Genomic DNA, 15,111 nt, shown 5'->3' on the forward strand with positions numbered 1-15,111 from the left:
CGAACATGCATGTGCTGCCATTCAGTCTGAGGTTGGCAGTCGAAGGAGTGTCGCTGCTGTTCAGAGGAGCCGTGATGAGCACGAGGGCATCGTGAGCGCCTCGTGTGGAAGGGTCTTAAAGTGCAGTTCTTTCTGTCTTCAGGAACTGTTCCCATGAGAAGGTGGTGTCCATGCTGCAGGGCAGCGGCGCTAATCCCACTCTGGTGGTGGAGGAAGGTCCGACTGAGTCCTCGGAGCAGACTGACCACGAGGAGTCTCCCAGTCGCCTGGCCCCCACCTCCTTACCACGATCCAGGTAATTCCACGAGCCCAATCCAGATCATCACCACATATGTAGAAGAGATGGATGCAGAAATGATGAGAACTCCAGGTGTTTGCTGTGCAGGTCTCCAGCTCTCAGTTCCCTCCAATGGGTGGCAGAGATTCTTCCTCCAAGCATCAAAGTCCACGGTCGGACCTTCAGCCAGCAGCTGGAGCACCTGCTGACCATCCAGGAGAGGTACACGGTGTGCAAGGCCCTGGAGACCTTCTTCCAGCACAGGTCAGTGGGAGCCGAGTGAGACAATGGAACACCAAAGCAAGATGGACTGAGACGTGAAGAAAGCGCAAAATAGATCAGGAGAAAGGAGCTAAAGGGACAGAAGCACGAAGGACAGCAGAGAGGATAGAGGCAGGAGCTAAAGGGCTCCTGCCTCTATCTATTTCACCTCAACTTTTCTGGCCACAAATGCTTTAAATGCAGAACTGGGTCCCGGTGACGTCTGGATCCAGCATGGTGTCTCTGCTTTAAATTCATTTCAGGACCTTCTCACGTTTCCTGTCTGTGTCTCTTTTCAAATAAAAACATTTATTTTTAAAATATTTAATATTAATTAAAATAAATTTTGATTATTTTCTTCATTAATCAGTTAGTTGCTTGGTCCATAAAAGGTCAGAAAATAGTTTAAAAAAATGGTGATCCGTGTTTTCTCAAAATCCAGGACGACGTTCTCAAAGGTCGCGTTTTGTCCACAACTCAAAAGATACTTAGGAGAGAAAAATCAAACTCAAAAAGAAACAAGATGATGTTCACATTTAAGAAGCTGAAATCAAAGAATTTGGATGTTAAACAAAAAGATTCTAAACTGTTAATCAGTTAAAATTGCTGCCAATTAATTAACAGTCTAATAGTTAACTGCTGCACTCAGACAACACAAACAGTGCTGTGCAAATATTTTAGGACACGGATTAATGACAGACTGCTCAATATATAATGTTCAGTAAAATTGTGCTTTTCTTATTTAAAAATACATCTTTTTTTTTTGGTTGTTTCTGGATTTGTTTATAACGTTGTTAATTGACCTTTAGTGAAACTTTTTTCAAAATTGTTGGAATAGCATTGTTTTAAAATTCTAAATTTAATTAATGATTTTTTTGGGGGGGGGGCGGGGGGCATGCTATATTTTAATATAAATTCCATGGTGCCTAAAACTTTTGCACATCGCTGTCCATTCTGGTGTGAACGTTGCATGATCTTGACTTACCACACGATATACATGTGTTGATTAACGCCAACTGTGTCGCTTATAAATATCATGAGGGAGGAATGGTTGCCTGGGAAACGGTGCTTTCACTGCACGCTGGGTCTGCACGATTGTTCCGGCAAAGCATGTGAAAGAGAGGGATGGAGTGAGAGGACGGACGGATTATGGAAACAAACTGAACAGTGATGCAGAAATGTTGAACTCTCATGAGGCAGTTTTAAAAAAATGTCTTAGCCGTTGTAAAGGTGGCGCGCACGGCTGTGTGAGTGGTTGGTGTGTCTCTTCTTTGCAGGAATGTGGACACGCTGATTGTAGACGTTTTTCCCGTGTTGGACACGCCGGCCAAACAGCTAATCTGGAAGTTCATCTACCAGCTGCTGACCTACGAGGAACAGGAGCGCTGCCAGAACAAACTCTCACGTTTTTTGGGTTTCAAGAGCACCGGTGAGCCAAAACCACACAAAACAGATTGTGTTTGTGGAAAAATAAAATCTGAGCAGAGATACGTTGTAGATTCACCAGGCACTTCTTTTGGTACACCTGGGTACTTCCAACCTGGACCCTCTTTCCCCGTCTGGGTTGGCAAAGATTCAACAAGGTGCTTGAAACCTTCCTGAGAACTTTGGTCCAGAATGACATGATGACATCACGCAGTTGCTGTGCCGTTTCTCCACCAGCCTGAATCATGGTTGGAGGCAGGATTTCAAGTTGTTTATGCCAAATTCAAATGCCACCATCTGAATGTTGTTGCGGAAATGAACACTGGTCCTTCCAGGCAACGTCCTTCTAGTCTTCTGTTGTTCAATTTTGGTGCACCACTGACCACTGCAGTCTCAGTTTCCTGTCCTCTGCCAACAATGAAGCATTTTCTTCCAGAGAACCGTTGCTCACTGGATGTTTCTGATTTTTTTGGACGATTCTCTGTCGATCCTCGAGATGGTTGGAAGTGAAAATTCCAGCAGATCAGCAGTTTGAGGAAAAACTCAAACCAAAAACAAAATGCCACGTTCAAAGTCACTTAAATCAACGTAATTTGACATCCAGATGCTTGGATCCTCATGATCACGTCTACCTGCCAACATAGGGAGAGTTTCTGCCACGTGATTGGCCGAGCAGATATTGGATTTAATGAGCAGTTGAACAGGTGTACCTAATAAAGTGGCCTGTGAGTGTACGTATGCTTTATCAGCACAAAGTCAATTTGATTAATTAGTCAATATATTAATAAATAGAGTGCATATTGTTTTTTTTTCATATTTTAATGAGAATGTCTACAGCAGCGTTATACTGAAAATAAAAGGTTTTTATTTTGGGATTTGCAGCGTTGTTGGAGCCTGAGGTCGGTACCGAGCACCTGCGGCGGAGCAGTTCCGTGCGTGTGACGGGAACATCGTACCGTGGCAACGTCCGAGAGAGGAGCTCTGACGACTGCATCATCGGGACTCACCTGGGAAAGGGTACGCTGCAGACCGCCACAACAAGACGGGCATTTACTCACTTAGTGAGACTTCCACAATAAACTACCCAGTAGCAACTCATCGCTATAAACAACAGCTTTATTTAAAGGTGTAGTTCTAAACAGCAGCTTTATTTAAAGGTGTAGTCCCTTTAGGTTTTTCACAAAAAAATGGCAAAAAAATTTACTTTGTGTTTAAAATGAGTCATTATAAAGCACCGTCATTTTTTAGATATAATCACAAAACTACAGCTGGTTTGATTGCTGGGAAAAGTAATTATTTTGAGGATTCCGTAGTAAATATAGTGCGTTTGCTCCATGAGACTTTACAGACAACAGAGAGTAATAAGCACACGTACACATGCACATGCAAGATGATGTGGCATTTGAAACTGGGAACTTGGAATCTCTGACTTCTGACACCATTTAAAATTTTGTTTTCCTCACTGACTCATTTTGGCAGATCAGTTACAAATGCTGGATCTGTAACGTCGGTGTTGACAGCGCACGCAGTAAACCCGTGTTCGTGTCATCTCAGCCGTCCAGCAAATATCCAGTAAAACCTACATGTGGAAGATGTTCAGATTTTAGAGTTGAAGCTCTTCCGAGTTTATTTGCCTCCAAGTCCACAACACTAGCGTATGTAGCGTAGTGGAGCAGTTCGGCCTTCGAGTGGTACAGTGATAACATATATACAAAATCTTTAACAGCTACCCCCCCTCCCTCCACATCACATGTGATCTTGCCACAGAAAGTGTGTTGTGGCATTTTGTTTCTATATTTTAACCCGCATTGGTCAAAATTCTAAATTGTTTTGGCACAAAGTGAATTTTGATGATATTAAATTGTGAATCTATTATTTAAGCAATAATAAATAAAACTATAGTGGTACCAAAGAAAATCCCCTTTTTTGACAAATGGTTAAAAAAAATTTCAAGGGACTTCACCTTTAAGAACTATGTGTTTCATTCATGTCCCATTTCTAGCTTTTGCCTTCTCTGTATCGAGCTGGTCTGCTCATCTGCTCCATTGTGCCCTCTGCTGGCCGGAGGCGGATGGACAGAAGAAGTCCACGTGTCACTCTTCCTGCCTTATTGTGCTTTAGGAATTCATGTTGATGAATCTGGGAGTCCAGAGGAGAGGCAGTCAGGAGATGGAACGTCCTTCCCAGAGTCCCCTGACCTCAGTCATGTAGGTATACTCGCAGCTTCTCAGCGCCTAGCTCCTCGCCGAACGCTCGTTGCCTTACCTGTGCTCTCTTGTTTCACTCTGTTTGAAGGTCTGCACGTAAACTTGCGAAATTAAATTTGCTTTGTGGCTGCCAATCTGCTTAAAGGGCAGCGCGCACGCAGGCCTTCAAAGCAGGTGTGCCGTGGCGACTGTGTGCTAACGAGCTGATCATGCCTCCGCCCCGTAGATGACAGGCGTGTACACGGAGCTGGAGAACGTGTACGCAGGAAAGCCGCCGCTGCAGGGTAGCCCGTCGGCGGAACCCGAAGGGACGGGACAGACTGAGGCCTCCGGCCGCTCTCTCTCCCCCCTCACCCTCCCCCCGCTCAAAGGTACGTGCAGCACGCACGGCGTGCACGTGCTCTCAGGTGTTCATGCCTTTGTCATCAGTTCGAGGCCGTGCGTCATCATTACCGGGGATGAGTCAGAGCAGCCGGTGGAAGAAATTTCAGCCTTGAAGACGCACAATTCATCATGCAGCGTTTTGTGTTGTGTGTGTGTGTTTTTGTTTTTTTGTTTTTTTTTTTGTAAATACAATCTGTTGAATTGGAAAAGAATGTGAATGTTAATTAAACAATAGTAATGGCTGCTGTCACAGACGGCAGCACAACCACAAACCTCCTCAAAACTCAAACCTTTTCTATTTTTAATTCACAGTAATGTAGCTCAATATCTTTTCTGGAGTATAAATAACATTTTTTTTTATCAGCTCTTTAATTTGGGATTTTTATGCTTTGTTGTAGAGTAGTTTTTAATTCTTCTTATTATTTGAGTTTATTTTGTTTAATGCTTTGATTCCTGGGAAAGACAGGAAAATCTAACCAATAGTTTATTTATTATTACCAAATGTGTTTTTTGTTTGTTTTTAATAGAAGTCACACAACCTCCCAAAATAGTAAAAAAATAAATGAATAAAAATACGTGGCTGGCACTCTGTAAAATCCTGCTCTCCCTGATCTGCAGCCTTGACCTGACGTAAGACAAGAACACGCTACAGGCTGCATGCGCTCAAAAAAGGGGAGTTTATTCCATTTGGTTGTTATGGTAACCTTGCAGATGCAGAAGTAGAATCTAAACGGTGCAGACATCTGCAGCTCCAGATGTCAAACAGGTGCACTGGAAACGCGCTCCACGGCGCCACGCCTCTTTGAACTTTGTTTCCTTTTCTTCACAGGAAATCGCAAGTCCGGCCTGACGCTGTCGTGGAAGGAACCTCTGCCCACTCCTGTTTACGAGATCCACCACCAGAGCAGCGTGGAGTCCAACCCGTACGTCAGCCTGGAGAGCCCGCCTGCCTCCCCCGAGCACAAAGGCACCCCCGCCACCCTGAACCGACGCAAGAAGCTGTTCACCTTCTCCCCGTCCGCCTCGCAGCCGAGACACTGACAAGTTCCTGGACGCGCTGAGCGAGCAGCTGGGCCACCGCGTGACGCTGGTGGACGATTTCGTACCTGGAGAGAATGACTATGAGGAGGTAAGAACCCGTCTTTTGTTTATGCACACACAGAAGATGCGCTGTTTACACTGTAACTCCCAGAACTTGTTTGGATGTTCAAACACAGGAACATAATCACGGTGGAGTGAATATGAAAAAATCGAGTATTTATTAAAAGGTTAAAATATTTTCATGTGTATGAAGGGAACGCTGTACTGGATTGTTGTGGTGAAAAGAGCCGAGCCAGAAGGCCAGATGCTCGATTTACCGGTTGATTTATGTTCCTGAACTTTGGGTAATGACTGAAAGAATAAAATCACAGATAAAAGCAGCGGAAATGAGATTTCTGCCTCAGGTGTCTGAGCTTAGACTCCAGGACAGGGTGAGAAGCTCAACTAATAATAATTAGAATTATTATTACTCGCTCCGCTGGAAAATCTGAACAAATATCAGAAGATTCTAAAGGCCACATCACATTGAGATGCAGATCATGAACTCTAAGGAGAACCTTAAAAATATTGATGAGCACAGCTGGGATGTGGTCAAAATGGAAAAAATTTGTTGTTTTCAAGCCTATACTTTGTCCATATTACACCCCTGCCATGTTCTCACAGCACCTAAGATGTTCCTAGTTGTTTCTTACATTTCATTCTTATGACAAATAATCACATTGCGCACACACACACACACATACACGTGCCATGTTCTCACTGCGTCAGTCCTGTCCTTCATACTGCAACAATATGCACTCTGTGTATTTTCATTTGTTCTGCAAGTTATCTTGTGTCCACATGTAGGTTCAACAATAAACTACAGTTAGAAAAACAGCTCTCCTGCCAAGCATTCATTCATTCATTTTCTATACCCACTTACTCCAATTAAGGGTCACGGGGGGGCTGGAGCCTGTCCCAGCAGTCATAGGGTGAGAGGCGGGGTTCACCCGGGACAGCACACCAGTCTATTGCAGGGCCACATATAGACAAATTCATTCAGACCAACGGTCAATTTAGAGTCACCACTTCACCTAACCTACATGTCTTGGGAAGTGGGAGGAAACCGGAGCACCTGGAGGGAACCCACACAAAGATGCTGAGAACATACAACCTTCACACAGGAAGAGGAAGGACCAGGCAAGAAGCTAGCCTGACAACCGGCCCTGAATTCAACCAGCTACTGGCCTCTCTCTCCTACCCTGTGATTGGTTGGTGGCCGAGATGCTGACGTCATCCTAACTTTGATTGGCGTTAGCGCTGCTCTCCTATTGGTCATTTAGGAGTGGGAACATGGAGGCCAGTAACCGGCCCAATTCATAGCCGGGCCGGTTGTCAGGCTAGCACGAAGCAATCCCACGACCTTCTTGCTGTGAGGTAACAGTGCCACCCACTCCTGCCAAACATGCCCGTTTCTGTGTAAACACACTCAGATATGGTCCAGGTGGGCGGGCACATGTTTTGGATTAGTATTAGGAGAGTTGGGAAGATTTTTATTTATTTATTTGGCTGGGTTTCAGCACCATGGACAGCGACCAGCACATTTCATTCACAAAGGAGTCCACAGAGAGCTGCTGGGAGGGTCCGTCCACACCACACCTGTACTATGTCACTGAAGTCCCGACTATGTTTAATTCAGTTGTTAGTGCGTCCTTATTGAATTCTTACTGCATCCTGATTCAACCACGACCTCTCTGCATATTTTTTTAACGTGTCCAAAGGTCGACCACACCCTTAACCGTTTCTGCTGCATTCCTAATAACTTGTACAGGTTCTTCCTGTGTCCTCCAGCTGTGATGGGGTTTAATTCAGCAGCAAAAACAACATAAAACTAATTTTAAAACCAACATTTGAAGTAAAATGATTTGTTACAGCCAAACTCATATTTAATATCATCATAAGACACACTGTGACAAGCGGCTCTTGTTTATTAATCATAACAGCGTCTCATCGTTACTGTGGTACTTGACCTTCAATGATGAAACAGACCGTATGTGCACAGATTTGTGTGAACATTTCACAGTGTAAATGCTCTCTGAATGTTTGTGCCGTCATGTGTTTGCATAAAGCATCAAATAATCCACAATTTAATAGCGGACGCTGGTGCAGGGTGGCCTGGTGGACACGTAGTCAGTGCAGTTGCTTCTAAAACAGAAGGATCCAAGTTCGAGACCAGTGTGGAGTTGAGTCAGTGAGGGTATCCAGTGAAAAACGTTTGCCAAATAAACAATCCACTGTGGTGACGCAGAGTGTAAGAAAGGAGAAGCTGAAGAAAACATCATATGAACAGAGATATCGAGGCGGTTGCCATGATTTCGTGAGAGCAGATGAGCCTGTAAGTAAAATACAATTAACCTGCTGGTCATCGAGTAGAAGGTAATTATATCTATTTATGAGATTTCTAAAAAAAAAAACTGAATGGATGTGCTCGACGAGGGCATTCGTCAAGCTTCTCTCAAAGAGGAGGTCCATTTCCTTACAGCCAGTAGTCTGACCCTGAATGACCAGGATCACGGACCTGAAACAGAAGCAGAATGTTGTTGATTGAGATCTCAGTGGTGTTGAGGAGGTGGAGAAGAACACTATAAAACCAGACTAAGTAGAGAAGGTAGCTCAGTGGGATCAGGAGTTGATTCCCGCTTACACTGTGCCATGGGACAAGACACATTATCTACATGGTCCCAGTCCACCCAGTTGTAAATGGGGACCAGCCTTGCCTGGGGAAGTAGCCTGCATTGGACTGGGGTCCTGTCCATGAGGAGTTGTGTACTCTTACTAGAGATAAGCACCGGCACTGGTGGACCTCAGGGTCTGTCTGGGACTTATTTCTTCTTCTTCCTCCAGATGAGTTTCCAGGACGAGCAGGAGGGGGGCTTCATGCCTCTGCGGCTCAGCAGCGGCAGCAGTGAGGAGCACGGCAGCAGCGACGAGGCCTCCTCTCCGTCCTACTCCTCAGGATCTGAACACATACCCCCACCTCCCACCCAGAGCCCCCCGCCTCCTCCGCCCTTCCAGGCCCTGATACCACCTCCAGTCCAGTTCAAAGACCCCCTGCCTCCAGTCCGCTTCTCACCAGAACACGTTCCCCGCAGCCGGATGCCCTTCCAGCCTCACCATCCCATCATCCCCCCACCTCCTCCCCCTCCTAGGACCCTCCTGTCCAGCCACCCTTCTTATCACAAGGTGCCCCCCACCAAAGAGGACGAGGACAAAAGTCACCAGCGCCTCCACACATCCTCCACCCGGCTGCCACACGGCCACACCGCACTGGGTTCTGCCACCTTGCGCACCTGTCAGGCCTCTCGCCCCTGCTGCCTCCCCCGGCAGATGAGCCAGCCTCAGCCCGTTCATCAGCCGTCCCCCCAGCCGCTGAGGCCGAGCCAGCTCGTCCTCCAGAGACACCACCAGCTCCATCACCAACACAGTTACCAGGGCTCCCTGCCGCCATCTCTCCAGGACCACAGCCTCACCCAGCACCAGAGTCAAGGCTCCGGAACCTCCTCACTGCTCTGCCACCCTCCCGGGTCTCACTCCACCCTCCCCAGCCAAAGCAAGAGCTACGAAGCCCAGCGGCAGGAGCAGCAGACGCCGCAGGTAACGTCTGGCGAAACTTAAAACGTCTTATGAATCAGAACTTTATTTTAGGATTTGAAGCTCCCCCAATTGAGATGAACTGTTCACATATAAATTCATGGAAAATGACACCACGTGGAGGCGCTGTGGAGCAGCTTCCCAACAAAATCATGTTTCTTTAACATCTCACAAACTTTCACGCTCCACAAACTAACACAAAAAATGTCACGTTGTCTTTCAAGACATCGGTGCCTCCTACGCCGCCTCTGCCCCCGCCCTGCGACCCCCCTCCGCTGCCCAAACCCGTCCCCCACGCCTCAGATGCAAACCACATGAGTGTGAAGCGGCTTCGCTGGGAGCAGGTGGAGAACTCTGAGGGAACCATATGGGGTCAGGTGAGCAGACAAGAGGTTCAGGTTCAGACGTGACGTGTGCCTGTAGATGGTACGTGACGTGTCCTTCTCATGTTCAGCTCGGAGAAGATTCAGAATACGAGAAGCTGACGGACATGGTGAAGTACTTGGACCTCGACCTGCATTTTGGAACTCAGCATAGATCCAGTAAGGGGTTTTTTTTATACTTATGCTCATCTTCAAACAGCATCATCATCATCATCCTGTCACATCTGTGCTGCTGAAGCAGTTGAACACATTGCACAAGTGGTTTTTGTTTGTTTGTTCCCTGACATTCCAAAATGAGGAATTTGGGATTTTATAGTTATGCACATTAATGAGTGCGCTTCCAGTTTTTGTTTTTGTTTTTTTTTGTTTTTTTTAACACCTCCAATAGTTTTGTTGCTGTTGTAGCTGACACTTTTAGCAGAACCAGAATTTTATTCATAGTAAAATAATTTACTTCTTTTCCCTCCCCCACCACCAGCTTTGGAGTGGGAACCCTGTGCACAGCATGCTGGGTAAAAAAAAAAAAAAAAAAAGTCGCATAAAATCTTCTTCAGTTTAAAGCCACACACACAAAAAAAATCTTCAGTAGGAATATAATAGAATTTTTTTTCTTTTTTTGTGATTTAAGGCTGCATTTATGAGTTTTTTTATTATTAATTTTATATGCTTCTTAGCTGTGATGCTTTTCAGATTAAAATGCCTTGTTTTCATCTTCCTGTCTGTACGTGCGACTTCACTGACATCACCTGTTCTGTGTTGCACTTTCACAGTCGTGATGTTCTGCACAACCAGTTTTTGGAGCTGCTGCATTCACCTGTTCATCACGTTCATTCTCCATCAGGCACCAGCGTCCAGAGAGCTGTTTTATTAACGCGTCAGCCTGCTCTCTTTCTCTGTGTGTGTGTGTGTGTGTGTGTGTGTGTGTGTGTGTGTGTGTGTGTGTGTGTGTGTGTGTGTGTGTGTGTGTGTGTGTGTGTGTGTGTGTGTGTGTGTGTGTGTGTGTGTGTGTGTGTGTGTGAGAGACTCCCACCGGTGTCTGGAGAACACATCCTCACACCCTTATTAAAATTATCAGTCTCTCCTCCAGAGCCGCCATTCCTGCTGGAGCACTTTAAAAAGAAAGACGTGGTGGAGATTCTGTCTCAGAAGAAAGCGTACAACGCCTGTGAGTCCACCAGACACACACACACACACCTGACATCAGACGGCACAGCATTCAGGTTTCACCGGCACCGTATGAGGGCCACACACAAGAAACTCTGGAGAGTTTTAAGACATGAAAGTGTGAATAAATTTGTAGTGTTACAAGTTACAATAGAGGACAAGAAGGTCAAAACTGTAATAATTAAAGGTTATTTTGAGTAATTTATGTCTTGTACTAAATCATAAAATGACCAGAGATTGAAAAAATATGCCAAGTTGAAATACTAACTTTGGAAGCAGGCAAACGATCCGGATCAGATCACTTCTACCCGACCCGAACATCCGGGACATCCTTTGAGAAGCGTAACAAACCGCGGGTCAATATTCTGTCCACTGCAGTACCCTTTTTAAACACCTGGTGTCAGGCCTACATGTAGCTCCTTTCAAGAACAAACATCCCGGCTAACAATTTTATGTTAGCTGATTTATCGATGGACAGTGTTCCATGAAATGTTGTAACCGAACAGTTCTACGGTGTTGCAACATTACTTTTTAGCATCGATGTCGTTAGAAGGCGACGGTGCTGCAACGGAATTCTGTGGACACCCAGAAATGTTGGTGCAACATTATAGAATCTCACAGAGTTGAAGCAGTATATATTGTATATTTTCGATGGTACTTGTTATGTTAAAAGTCTTGTTTATGCACGTTGAAAGTCATGGGAATGTCTCCATGTCCCCCGCCGAGCACTGAACCAGGGACCCCTCACCACAGAACTACATGACCGTGGATACGTTTGGTCATCTTCAACTTTGGGGCAACATTGTTGGGGGTTTCTGTGTAGGCTCTCAGTTGTCCAGGTGGTTTCCATAGTAGAGAAGCTTGAATCTTCGACTGGACTGGGTTGCTTGACACGAGGACGTTTCGCTTCTAATCGCAGAAGCTTCCTCGGCTAAATTTCTTGCTCTGGTAGTCTGACGTCTGTGTTGACTCTTGTAAGCCCCTTTCACACCGGGGCTGCTTCGAGTTGCTTCTTGTGGCGTCATGACGACGCAGGAATGTCCGCGTCAGGTGCGCGCAGCAGGGGGCAGAGAGGAGGTGAGGATGCAGCCTGCAGGTTTGCTGCACAGAGGAATCAGAGTGCACAGTTTGGCTGCAGACTGCACTCTGATTTTTCTTCTAGTTTATATTTGTTCTTGTGCTGAGCTGCAGGTCTGCGCTCTGAGTTCTGTTATAGTTTATCTTTCCTCCTTTGACAGCGAGATGCACGCGAACGAACCATCCGTGAGGGAGAGACACTCCTCTTCTTCTTCTGTCTCTCCCTTATTTAGCAGGAGTAGGGGAAAAACTACAGAGAACCTTCAGACAGCATAAAATCCCAGTTTACTTTAAACCTGTTAACAGCTTGAGACAGAAATTAGTTCACCCTAAGGACAGGATCCCTTGTTACAAACAGAGCAATGTAGTGTATTCTATCAGATGTCAGGAAAACTGTAACGAACACTACATAGGTGAGACTAAGCAACCGTTGCACAAAAGACAATACCAGCACCGCAGAGAGGGTGCTGGCGGACTTCAGTCTGCAGTTCATGTCCACCTTTAAGACACTAACCACACATTTGAGGACAAGGAAGTTAAAATCTTAGCCAGAGAAAAGAAATGTTTTAGAGAGGTGTGAAGGAAGATTTGTATGTGAAACAGTTGAAACCCAGCCTTACCTTGGGAGGGGCTGAGACACGCTTTGTCCCCTGTTTACAATGGAGTACTCAGGTCTAAGCAGTTTCACTCTTGTTCATGGTAATGAGCCATTCACATCATCAGGAGAGGTGTCAGTCCCATCATTAGGAGGGACAGCTGCCCTGTCATTGGGAGGGTGCTAACTAGAGCACAATAGGTGCTAATTAGAGCAATGTTAGTCACTGCCAATAGAATTCTGCCTCTCAGTAGGAGGGGTCTGGTTAGGTTTAAAACTCCAGCTTTTTCTGGCTTCTGTTTGTTCTTCTCTACAAGAGTCAAGACAGAAGTCAGACTACCAGAGCAAGAAATTTAGCTGAGGAAGCTTCTGTGATTAGAAGTGAAATGTCCTCACGTCAAACAACCCAGTCCAGTTGAAGATTCAAATTGCTGGGGGTTGACCAGTTGCTTTTGATGTCTTTGCTGTGATTTTTTTGCTACCAACCAAAATATTTTATTTACTGAAATCTCAGATTTTGGTCAAAACCTCTTATTGACAGAGCTGCTGTAAAATATCATCCGAATATTAGTGAAAAACCCGCATCTGTTTCTTTCCATCTTGATGGAGCAGTACCAAATGGTTTTTGTTTTACCCGCTGTCTCGCTGCAGCCATCCTCATCGCCCACCTGAAGCTGTCTCCCGCCGAGTTGCGTCAGGTCTTGTTGACCATGACGACCGAGAGGCTGGAGCCCGCCCACATCAAGCAGCTGCTGCTCTACTCCCCCGACCATGAGGAGGTCAAACAGTACGAGGAGTTCAATCAGGACCCTGGAAAACTCAGTGAACCCGACCAGTTCATTTTCCAGGTATGAGGTCAACAAAACCAAAAGTGTCCAACGCATTTCTCTGTATGTCGTTTAAAGATAAAGCGGCTGATCAGCTATACAGGTAATCCTCGTCAAGATGATCAGGTTTATTCAGTTATTGGATCCCAAGTGCAGATTTGATTAGATGAGCTGGAGCCAATCAAACCGTGGTTGATAACTCTGAGTGCAGGAACGGAATGGCGTCAGTGTTCACTCCAGCAGAGCAAGAGCTTCTGTTGGAGGAAGAAGTAATAAGTCCTACAGAGGCGCTGAGGCCCGTTGGTGTCCGTGTTTATCTCCAGATTCTGTAACGTGAAGTGATCGAAAGTCTACGAGTTCACCTGGACAGGACACCAGTCCGACGCAGGTTACTTATTTCACTTACAAATGGGTGGACTGAGACAATGTATGTAGGTCCAGTGTCTAGTCCAAAGGCACAGGCAGGTAATGTGAGCAGGAATCGAACCCAGGTCTGTATATTGACAAACCACCTAATTATCCCCTGACATACCTGCTGCAGTGTTAGAGGGCTGTGAGGAATTTATTGGGAAAGTTCACACTTAATGCAATTTTACAAGAAACAAATGTCAAAAAGTGCCTGAGAAATTTGCACTCAGAATTTTCTTATTTTGTTGATGCTCCGATCGCAACAGGAGCCTCCACCAACACGGGTTGAGCAGAGTTCCTGAAATATTTGTCATCTCATCCTGTTTCCTTGGTCCCGTGTATGTTACTGTGACACCTGATCTGGCATGTGCTTTGAAGAACCAAAAGGATCAACTTAATCCGGCTAACAACGATAGTCCGCGTACGGTGTAAATCGGAGTGTTTTGTTTCAGATGCTGATGGTGCCCGAGTATAAGACCCGTCTGAGGAGCCTCCACTTCAAGATGATGCTGCAGGAGAGGATGGAGGAGATGAAGGTCGCATACAATTACATCTACAAAGCTTCAGTGGAGCTTAAGAGCAGCAAGAAACTGGCCAAAATTTTAGAGGTAAATGGCAAAAGAGCCGACCGCGAGCTTGGATGCGTTTTGTATGTTCACTGTGCTTTTCTTTCACCAGTTCGTACTTGCAATGGGGAACTACCTGAACAACGGGCAACCCAAGAGCCACCGGACCACAAGTTTTAAGATCAACTTCCTCACCGAGGTACAGCGCCGACACTTTTGTGCTGAACACCGTTCTGTAGAAAGTGTTGTTTTTAAACTTTCTCATTCCTCCCTCTGTTCCTGCAGCTTAGCACAACCAAAACAGTGGACGGTAAGTCCACTTTTCTCCACATTCTGGCCAAGTCTCTGTGCCAACATTTCCCCGATTTGCTCAACTTTTCCAGAGACCTGACGACGGTGCCTCTGGCAGCCAAAGGTACGGCCCAACACCGCCTCTGCTGTCATGGAACATTTTCAAGCCGTTTTTAATGTGCTGCACCTCCTTAAAATACCCCATTTGCCATCACAGCTTCTCCTTGCCGCAGTTGTTGCCAGATGTTTGACACGGTCGCCTGTTTCCTTTTCATGTGTGTGCAGTGAACCAGAGAATCATCACGTCAGAGCTCAGCGACCTTCAAGCCACCATCCAGGACATCAGGGCGGCCTGCCTGAAGATCCCGCCCACCGCCGAGGACCACTTTGCCTCCGTGATGAGTGTAAGCCAGAACATTTTCAACGATTTCTTGATGTTTTTGTTACATTGTAGTAACATTTCTGAAGAACAACTTTTTACTGAAGTGGGCGTGGCCATGAGGCATCCTTATTGTTATTGTAAAAGCTATGAAGCCTTAATGGATTTTTTTTTTTTTTTTTTTTTTTGCAAAACC

At 45.7% G+C, this 15,111-nt stretch overlaps 1 protein-coding gene across 1 annotated transcript in view; it reads left to right on the forward strand.

Moving 5' to 3' along the window:
• grid2ipb (glutamate receptor, ionotropic, delta 2 (Grid2) interacting protein, b) overlaps positions 1-15,111 on the forward strand; it is a 48,832-nt gene that overhangs the window by 32,752 nt on the left and 969 nt on the right. Inside the window, 17 exon segments of the mRNA XM_034193544.1 lie at positions 143-295; positions 386-541; positions 1,816-1,967; positions 2,846-2,980; positions 4,085-4,170; positions 4,397-4,541; positions 5,384-5,568; positions 5,570-5,683; positions 8,479-9,228; positions 9,450-9,602; positions 9,680-9,767; positions 10,684-10,773; positions 13,096-13,292; positions 14,132-14,287; positions 14,358-14,444; positions 14,531-14,660; positions 14,822-14,940. Of these exon segments, the coding sequence (XP_034049435.1) occupies positions 143-295; positions 386-541; positions 1,816-1,967; positions 2,846-2,980; positions 4,085-4,170; positions 4,397-4,541; positions 5,384-5,568; positions 5,570-5,683; positions 8,479-9,228; positions 9,450-9,602; positions 9,680-9,767; positions 10,684-10,773; positions 13,096-13,292; positions 14,132-14,287; positions 14,358-14,444; positions 14,531-14,660; positions 14,822-14,940 (2,896 nt within the window).

Source organism: Thalassophryne amazonica, chromosome 18, assembly GCF_902500255.1.
Source record: "Thalassophryne amazonica chromosome 18, fThaAma1.1, whole genome shotgun sequence".
In the NCBI taxonomy this organism is placed as follows: Eukaryota; Metazoa; Chordata; class Actinopteri; order Batrachoidiformes; family Batrachoididae; genus Thalassophryne; species Thalassophryne amazonica.